The sequence below is a fragment of the Megalobrama amblycephala genome, linkage group LG3 (assembly GCF_018812025.1).
Source record: "Megalobrama amblycephala isolate DHTTF-2021 linkage group LG3, ASM1881202v1, whole genome shotgun sequence".
Lineage (NCBI taxonomy): Eukaryota > Metazoa > Chordata > Actinopteri > Cypriniformes > Xenocyprididae > Megalobrama > Megalobrama amblycephala.
In genome coordinates this window covers 12685201-12695355 of record NC_063046.1, presented here as the reverse complement: position 1 = coordinate 12695355, position 10155 = coordinate 12685201, and the positions used below count along the sequence as shown (strand labels likewise).

Below are 10155 nucleotides of genomic sequence, written 5' to 3'. Positions count from 1 at the left end.
TTTTTTTTTTTTTAATTAGCATGTCTTGCCCATATTAACCGCAAGGGGAGCAACATCTCACTTTTCTTCACAATCTCCACTGAACTCTCATTACGACACGCAATTTATCCTCATCATTCACTGAATTCATGATTTAACGGGTAAGTTTTAGTGGTTTATGGCGTTTGATAATAAGAAACCCGGGATTAACGATTCAAACCCAACGCGTATCGTATTGCCATTTGTTAATACAAAGTTTGCGTGTGTTTCAATCAATTCCTCTGATTTCAGTGTGACAGTAAAGCCACGATGAGGCCTGTAGCTCAACTGCTCCACAACAAGTTTGTTGTGGTGTTAGGAGACTCAAGTGAGTACTCACGGAGATTAATATTATGATAGTAATGGCATTCGTGATTTCCCACTCTAAAGCACTTGATTTTTAATTAGAATAATTGTTTTTTATAAGAATTTCTTGATCTTCTTTCCAGTCCAGCGCTCAGTGTACAAGGATTTAGTCTTAATCCTGCAGAGAGACTCATATTTAAGCTTATCTCAGTTAAAAAACAAGGTCAGTATGTGAATGGATGTTTCATTAATTGTGTGTGTCTCCTTTTACTAATCCTAAAATGTACATGTTCAAACAGACTATGGTTTTGGAATATGGTAGCTTATTTCTAGCTGCTCTAAATTGCTCATTTTCTGCTGTAGGCCATGATAGACCAGCTACATTTTCAGCTGGCTATACCATTTTAAGGTTGTCAAGCTAAAATTTGGGACATAGTTGATGGTCTACCATCCGATGACCAGCTAAAAATCAGGTGCTGTGTCCAAAAGCTATTTTGGCAAAAGGCTTTTCAAATATACAGTTTTGATAATTTTTATTTCTTGTAATCAATATATTGGAGCAATTGAAGCTGTTGTGTATGTGAAGGATAGGAATATTCTCTTATCCCATGTAAAGTTTTTTGGTTAAAGGGTTAGTTCACCCAAAAATGAAAATTATGTCATTAATGACTCACCCTCATGTCGTTCCAAACCCGTAAGACCTCCGTTCATCTTCGGAACACAGTTTAAGATATTTTAGATTTAGTCCGAGAGCTTTCTGTCCCTCCATTGAAAATGTATGTACGGTATACTGTCCATGTCCAGAAAGGTAATAAAAACATCATCAAAGTAGTCCATGTGACATCAGAGGGTCAGTTAGAATTTGTTGAAGCATCGAAAATGCATTTTGGTCCAAAAATAACAAAAATTACGACTTTATTCAGCATTGTCTTCTCTTCCGGAATTCTTTCCATTGAATTGATTCCATTGAATTGATTCCATTGAATTGATTCCACTGAATTGATTCCATTGAATTGATTCCATTGAATTGATTCCATTGAATCCTTTCATCTGTCGCCGTGGTTGTTTTTGGCGATTAGGACATCCGCGACATTTTGAAGCATCGAAAATACACTTTGGTCCAAAAATAACAAAAACTACGACTTTATTCAGCATTGTCTTCTCTTCCCGGTCTGTTGTCAATTCGCGTTCACGACTCCGCTTCTTCTTCTTCTTTCCTGTTATTGGTGCATTACTGCCCCCTTCTGCTCCGGACAGTGACACTGCTGACGTGTTATCTGGTGCGCCAGAGCTTCGTTTACAGTCTGAGGGAGACGCACGCTGTATTCAAGCTATTCTACATTGTTTGTATTTTGGTATTGCTATATTTTTTAAAATGGTGCGTAAGTGTGCATGTCGCGGATGTCCTAATCGCCAAAAACAGCCACGGCGATGTAAAAGTGCATTACCAATGCCGACAGATGAAAGGATTCAATGGAATCGATTCAATGGAATCAATTCAATGGAATCAATTCAATGGAATCAATTCAATGGAATCAATTCAATGGAATCAATTCAATGGAATCAATTCAATGGAATCAATTCAATGGAATCAATTCAATGAGGATTCTGGAAGAGAAGACAATGCTGAATAAAGTCGTAGTTTTTGTTATTTTTGGACCAAAAATATTTTCGATGCTTCAACAAATTCTAACTGACTCTCTGATGTCACATGGACTACTTTGATGATGTTTTTATTACCTTTCTGGACATGGACAGTATACCGTACATACATTTTCAATGGAGGGACAGAAAGCTCTCGGACTAAATCTAAAATATCTTAAACTGTGTTCCGAAGATGAACGAAGGTCTTACGGGTTTGGAACGACATGAGGGTGAGTCATTAATGACATAATTTTCATTTTTGGGTGAACTAACCCTTTAAGCAATGTCTGATGATGCATCAATCTTATCCATATTTCCTAGGGTGAGGTTTCGTTTGAGCAGGATTGCCTGGTGGAAGGCGGTCGGTTGGGTCGGATGAATAACGGCACTGCGTACAGAGAAGTGAGACAGTACCGTACTGATCACCACTTGGTCCGCTTCTATTTTGTGACGCAAGTTTTCTCCCGATATATGGAGAGTATCCTAGCTGACTTTGAACAGGGCATTAAACCAGACCTGGTTATAGTGAACTCTTGTGTGTGGGATATATCCAGGTACGAGTGCTCTTCATTAGAGCTTGTTACAGACGAAAGATATTTAGCATGTTATATTTATTTTTTGATTAACATGATTTTTTGTTTTACACAGGTACAGCCATCAATGGGCCTCAGAGTACAAGGAGAACCTTAACAAGTTCTTCAGGAAGTTAAAGGCCATTTTGCCTGAAGAGAGCCTGGTTGTGTGGAACGTGACAATGCCTCTGGGAAAGAAGATTGTGGGAGGTTTCCTGGTCCCAGAGGTGGTTAATAAAAAAGAGTGGTAGAGTATGAACCCTCATGAACAGGGATGAGTCAATAATCCTTTTTTCTTCTTGCCCACAAACTCAGATTCAGCACATGGGTCCCACATTAAGATTCGATGTGATCGAGGCGAATTACTTTGGAGCCACTCTTGCCAATAATTTTGGCTTCGACGTGCTGGACTTACACTTCCAGTTTCGTTTCAGCCTGCAGCACAGGATGCATGATGGTGTGCACTGGAATTCTGTCGCCCATCGCAAAATCACATGCCTCATCCTGGAGCATGTGGCTCAGGCGTGGGGAGTGGAACTGCCAAAACTTGGTGAGAATTGCAGATTGAGTTGGTGCCATTGGTTAGCTGAGGTTTAAAGCTGTAAAATAAGCTTCTATGATTTTGAAAGTGGGATATATTGATCCATACCAAACAAACAGTTCATATAATCACTTTTTTAATTAATGAATTGCCTAAAGATACATGTTACATATAGTCACCCATTTATGTTTGCTCTGTTTTGCTTTGCTTTTTTGCAGACCAGATTAATGCAGATACTCACCCACCATTACGTGAGAACCGTAGTTGGCAAACGGCTCCTGCTCGCTATCAAGGTACATTATCAATCAAAAGTTTTGCCTAAGTGTTTATATATATATATATATATATATATATATATATATATATATATATATATATATATATATGTATGTATGTATATGTATGTATATATATGTATGTATGTATGTATGTATGTATATATATGTATGTGTATATATATATATATATATATATATATATATGTACTACCGGTCAAAAGTTTGGAAACATTACTATTTTTAATGTTTTTGAACAAAGTCTCTTATGCTCATTAAGGCTGCATTTATTTCATAATAAATACAGAAAAAACAATAATATTGTGAAATATTATTACAATTTAAAATTATGGTTTTCTATTTTAATATACTTTAAAATATAATTTATTTCTGTGATGCAAAGCTGAATTTTCAGCATCATTACTCCAGTCTTCAGTGTCACATGATCCTTGAGAAATCATTCTAATATTATGATTTGATACTCAGTTATTATCAGTGTTAAAAACAGTTGTGTTACTTAATATTTTTTGGAACCTGTGATACTTTTTTCAGGATTCATTGATTTAAAAAAAAAAGGTTAAAAAGAACGGCATTTATTCAAAATATAAATCTTTTCTAACAATATAAATCTTACTATCACTTTTTATCAATTTAACACATCCGTGCTGAATAAAAGTGTTAATTTCTTTAAAAAAAAAAAAAAAGAAAGAAAAAAAATTACTGACCCCAAACCTTTTAACGATAGTGTATATTGTTACAAAAGATTTCTATTTTAAATAAATGCTGATGGTTTTTTTTACTTTTTATTCATCAAAGAATTCTGAAAAAGTATCACAGGTTATAAAATAATATTAAGCAGCACAACTGTTTCCAACATTGATAATAAATCAGCATATTAGAATGATTTCTGAAGGATCATGTGACACTGAAGACTGCAGTAATGATGCTGACAATTCAGCTTTGCATCACAGAAATAAATTATATTTTAAAGTTTATTAAAATAGAAAACCATAATTTTAAATTGTAATCATATTTCACAATATTATTGTTTTTTCTGTATTTAATATTAAATAAATGCAGCCTTAATGAGCATAAGAGACTTTGTTCAAAAACATTAAAAATAGTAATGTTTCCAAACTTTTGACCTGTAGTGTATATAATTGTGAACGAAATGATCACTTTTATTTAGCAAGGATGCATAAAATTGATCAAAAGTGATACTAAAGACTTCTACATTGTTACAAAATAAATTCTGTTCCTTTGAACTTTGTTCATCAAATAATCATAAAAAATGTATCATGGTTTCCAGAAAAATCCAATGCAGCACAACTGTTTTAACATTGATAATAATAAGAAATGTTTCTTGAGCACCAAATCAGCATATTAGAGTAGGTGTGTTCGACATCGGCTGCGGCTGGATGTAACGATTGGTGAAAGTATCCGCTTGCATTCGGGGATGATCTGAAAATGGAGACATGAAGTCGGACACTTTCTGCTTCCCGTAGTGACGCTTGTGCTGCGTTTGCATCCTTTATCACAGCTGAAGTGAAATAAATGCAATATTTATCAAATACACAGATGTTTCAAAGACATTTTCATTCAATATTTTATGTACTGCTTACAGCATCTGTTTGTACAAGAATAAAGTTCAGTATAAGCATATACTATTTAAATACCAAAGTGGGGTCTACATTTTTTTCATCAGTTTTATTTTGATAAACATGACACAATATAACATCGCGACTACATGAAAAGGGCTTTTACTGTTATAAATACAGATTTGTGATCATTAGTGGAACTGAAGTTTTCAGAATAAACATGAAACGCACGCGAATGTTGTCATGCGTGTCAGCTGTGTCATCATCAGAGCTCATGCATTTGCTCTGGAGAAGCTGTACCAGCTGAGTCAAACATCTGCTCCTGAATCGCTATTCTATTTTTGATCTAATAAATGCAGTCTTGGTGAGCGTAAGAGACTTTCAAAAACATTTTTAAAATCTTACCTGGGTACCTGGACACTCAGGAATTGCTGGAAATGAGAAAGCGGACAATGCAGCAAAAGAAGCACTATCCACAGAATCAATAAAGTGTTCTATACCTTTTACAGACTTAAAACAAACGATAAAAGAATACATCAAAAATAAATGGCAATCAGAATGGGATCAATGTCTAAATAATAAGTTGTGTGAAATAAATCCTGATGTGAGGAAAAAACATAATTCCTATTTTGATGAACGATGGTATCAAGTTATATATACAAGATGTAGAATAGGACATTCAAAAATGACACACCAATTTTTACTCTCAGGAGAAAACCATCCAAAATGTTCATCTTGTCAAAATCCATTGTCCATTAAACATATCCTTTTAGACTGTATTACATTTACCCCTGTGAGAAACCGTTTTTACTCTGTTGATAGTTTTGAAAAGGTTTTTAATCAAGTGAGCCCAAGCATGGTTTTAAGATTTTTAGAGGAAATAAATTTGAAACATCTTTTTTAATCTTCCTTTGATTTAATTATACTTTATTCTCGCCATGAATATAGCCTTTGAAGCTGGTATGGCGTTAAAAAAGAAAGAAAGAAAGAAAATCTTACCTGAAACACAGATTACTTTTTTTCTTTTTTCTTTTTTTTTTTTAATAAACAGGATCGTATAGCAACCAGAGATGCTTTTATCCTCCAGTGATGCCCGCCACCCACTACAACAATGTTAACAATCAAGCCACTTTTGAGAAAATTCACTTAACCAGCATAATAATCCTCATAATGACTCATTTTGAACCACTTGTACAATTTTAGTAAGCACTGGGGATGTTGTAGTTTTTAGTCATGTTTGGTTATTTTGTTAATATTAAAGTGACAGTTTTATTCTCCTCTTCCAGGTCTGGTCTGGACACAGGGCCAAAGGATGAGGCAGTTCAGTGGCTTCGGTTCACAGTATAGCAATGATGATCTGCCTCCCAACTCGACACGTTACCAGAGCTTTGAAAGGAAAGCCTTCTACAGAGGTACAGATCAGGGGCGGTTTCTTCATTAGGGCAATAGGGCGACACACCACCAAAGTGAGAAAGGGACGGATTTTTCAATCACATTCAACCACAGAGTTACGCTAGCTGTCACTGCTAGGCTGTTTGTTCTGCCTCTGGATATAGTCCAATCAGCGTCAAGTCACGCTCTGTGGAGTACCGCCTCTTTTTGGGCATTTCAGTCTGGCGGAGATTTGCCCCGAATGCTCCCATAGACTTCCATTCAAAGAACTTTTTTTTCGAACTGCAGGCACTGCAATGCAATCTCTATGGGTTCCGGGAGGGCTCGCACTAACGTGCTTTCGTCATAATACGTAACCTTAACTTGTGCAGCGATTGGTGGAAACAAACATACCTCTATTAATTTTTTTTTTTTAAGCTGAAGTGACATTTAATAATTTCCTCAGTGCATAATTTACATTTCACAGACATATTCTCCATCTGTAAAAGTTAGAAAGTCGAGAAAATATTTCCATTTTGCATTCAGGCGTGGACGAGCCTTCAGCAAGCACAAACTTATGTGAACGAGCGCCGCCGCGCGCCGAACAGACGGAGTTCAATCTGAGTAAAATACATTTTGCTCAAAATATTTGTTGAAAATTTGTTTTTGTTGGCGAACATAATTATGTCATATGTAGAATTTCAAACCTACAACTAAGTGTATTTGTACGATAGCAGTAAATGTGTAAAGTGACTATTGTAGGGTTATCAAAATAATAATAATTATTAGTCTGTTCTTTTGTTTTTATCTATTTTCATTTTTAGTTTAGTGTATTTAATTTCTGCTTAAAATAGTTTTTAGATTGTAAAGGTACAATTTTAGAATGTAGCCTAGGCCTAATGTGATTTGACCCCTTTTTTGCACATAATTTATAGCATATACTACACAGTTACATTCATGTTTGTTTTTATAGCCTTCAATATGAACATTGTTTCTAGGACAATATTGGGCAGGATCTTAAATAAAAAACATTTTTAATTAAATACAGATTTTTTTTTTTTTTTTTTTTTTTTTAGATCTCAGCCCTATGGCATGCTTGAAATACTGAATTTTCCATGTTTTAGATAGATACGTTATTATTTCACTTGTTAAATGGTTATTTAACAATTAGCCTATTCATATTTTTTTTTCTTTTTTTTTTGCGCCCCCCCAAATATTTTTTGCACCAGCCGCCACTGGTACAGATTTATTTATTTATTTATTTTTTCTTCTCTCAAATCATCAGAATATAATATTAATGTAATGTTGTGCTAAAAGGCAGATTGTTTTTAAGGTGCTAATAATGCTGCGCTTTACTGGCCAGTGAACAAAAAAGGTTTTCAGAATAAACATGAAACACGTGATCGTTGTCATGCGTGTCAGCTGTGTCATCATCAGAGCTCATGCATTCGCTCTGGAGAATCTGCGCCGACTGACTCGGCCGTCTGCTCTCGAATCGCTCTTGCGGTACTCTGATGTCATATGTCACAGTGACGTGGCATCTGTGCTCTCTCACGTTGGGCAAAATTTCTAACTGCTTCAAGTCAGCTGTTGATCGGTCTGCGCAGCGCTGCATGAATTCATCTTCAGTGTCACATGAGATCATGTGACACTGAAGACTAGATTAATGGCTGCTGAAAAATTCTGATTTGCCATCACAGGAATAAATTACATATTAAATATATTTTAAAAACGGTTATTTTAAATGATGATAATATTTCACAATATTACTGTTGTTTTTTTTGTCTTTCTATTTTTTTTATGTAATAAATGCAGTCTTGGTGAGCATAAGAGATTTGTTTTTCTCTTACGTTTTTAAAATCACAACACAGATTACTTTTTTAACTTTTTTTCCCCCTCCAAGTAACTTCATCAATTCAAAACATGCCTTTTTAACAGGATCGTATAGCAACCAGAGATGCTTTTATCCTCCAGTGATGCCCGCCACCCACTACAACAATGGTAACAATCAAGCCTCTTTTGAGAAAATTCACTTAACCAGCATAATAATCCTCATAATGACTCATTTTGAACCACTTGTACAATTTTAATAAGCACTGTGGATGTTGTAGTTTTTAGTCATGTTTGGTTATTTTGTTAATATTAAAGTGACAGTTTTATTCTCCTCTTCCAGGTCCGGTCTGGACACAGGGCCAAAGGATGAGGCAGTTCAGTGGCTTCGGTTCACAGTATAGCAATGATGATCTGCCTCCCCACTCGACACGTTACCAGAGCTTTGAAAGGGAAGCCTTCTACAGAGGTACAGATTTATTTATTTTCTCAAATCATCAGAATATAATATTAATGTAATGTTGTGCTTAAAGGCTGCTTATGTTTTTAAGGTGCTAATAATGCTGCCCCCTACTGGCCAGTGAACAACTTGGTCATGAAGCAGAAACACCAAAAACCACATAACCGAGAGAGACGGCATCCCTACAGATATTAAATCCATCAAGACAACATCTCATTGTGTATGACTGTAATATGCAACACTGTTGCAAAATCTCTTCCTTAAAAAAATATTAATTTTGTTGTACTTTTGTCTTTGTAGATTTTTAATAAAAAATGCATACACTTGTTTGGTCAACAGATAAAATCTGCAACAGTGTTGATCCAAACCAGCTCTGACTACAAACTGACAAATGTAAAGTATACTCTGATCTCAAAAATAGCCAAAGAGTCCAACCAAAGTTTATTAATTTCAGAGATTGTTTGTCCCGGACATTTGCTTATCTACACCTATAATCTATATTTTAGCCACCAGTTTCTTTCACCACAAAGACATTTATTTTGACGCATTTTAGATGTTTTTTCACAATGTGAAGCTAATGGGTCACATGTCTGTGGGCACAGGAAATGAAAAATGCTTTATTGATTTTACTAAACTTACTAAATGCTGTACAGCTTTTTTGTGCACTGTTAGTTTGTTGCACCCTTTAGGAAAATTTATTGGAACCCTTTCAAGATGGTAATCACTATCCTACATTGTTATCGTCTTAGATAAAGATGTGACTGAACTGCAAATTAAAATTCAGTGTAAAAATAGAAAGTGATAAGATTACTTCTAAAAAAAAAAAATGCATGGAGGCGTTGGATAATTCTCAAGAAAAACAGAGTTTTTTTTGTTTGTACTTAAAACATTGTAAAAAGCATCTAAATGTTTCATTTTTCTCATGTAACTGAATAATAGTCTAAGAGTTTGCATATTCTGCATGGGTTTCCTTCATGTGCTCCGGTTTCCCCCACAATCCATGCAGTAAAAACATGCAGTATAGGTGAATTGGAGATGCTAAATGTGTGTGTGTGTGTGTGTGTGTGTGTGTGTGTGTGTGTGTGTGTGAGTGTGTGTGTGAGAGAGAGTCCCACGTCATGTAATGGGGAGGGTTGGGGAAAGACCTGGGCAACCTACCCCAGAAAAATCATTGCCAAGAAAATTCATGGACAGTCTCTCACATATATATGGCAAGAGATGGACATAGAATCTCCAAGAGTCGGATTAAAGACTGAAATGGTAATTGATAGCTAGAACTTGATAATCACACACAAATGTGATCTGAAGGACATTCTAACAAGTTACTTTAATATTTGAAATATTACCTATTGAAGTGTTTCTAAACAAAATTCTCTTTAAATTTCTCATTTTAAAATATTTTAACCCCTGATCATTTTTTGTCTATTTTTGTGTCTAAGAGAGAACTGGATCTTGGTGAAATGGTGGAGGATCTTAAATGTGATGAGCTCAAAAAGTTAAAGCATTTAATGAATCACCGTGAATAGAGATCCCATTTGTT

General features: G+C 35.2%; 1 protein-coding gene across 4 annotated transcripts; it reads left to right on the top strand.

Annotated features, from left to right (window-relative positions):
* Positions 1-30: 30 nt before the first annotated feature.
* Positions 31-8941, top strand: LOC125264554 (PC-esterase domain-containing protein 1A-like). 4 transcript variants are annotated; one of them, XM_048183945.1, is made up of 12 exons: positions 31-140; positions 271-346; positions 468-547; positions 2290-2522; positions 2617-2767; positions 2856-3090; positions 3300-3374; positions 6006-6068; positions 6241-6366; positions 8264-8326; positions 8499-8624; positions 8707-8941. In XM_048183945.1, exons 2-12 carry the CDS (start codon positions 289-291, stop codon positions 8808-8810), a joined length of 1314 nt encoding a protein of 437 aa, XP_048039902.1. In that variant the 5' UTR covers positions 31-140; positions 271-288; the 3' UTR covers positions 8811-8941. The 4 variants fall into 4 exon arrangements, with proteins under 4 accessions (XP_048039902.1, XP_048039903.1, XP_048039905.1 ...); XM_048183946.1 differs by lacking the exon at positions 6006-6068; XM_048183947.1 differs by lacking the exons at positions 31-140; positions 271-346 and adding an exon at positions 688-797.
* Positions 8942-10155: the final 1214 nt, after the last annotated feature.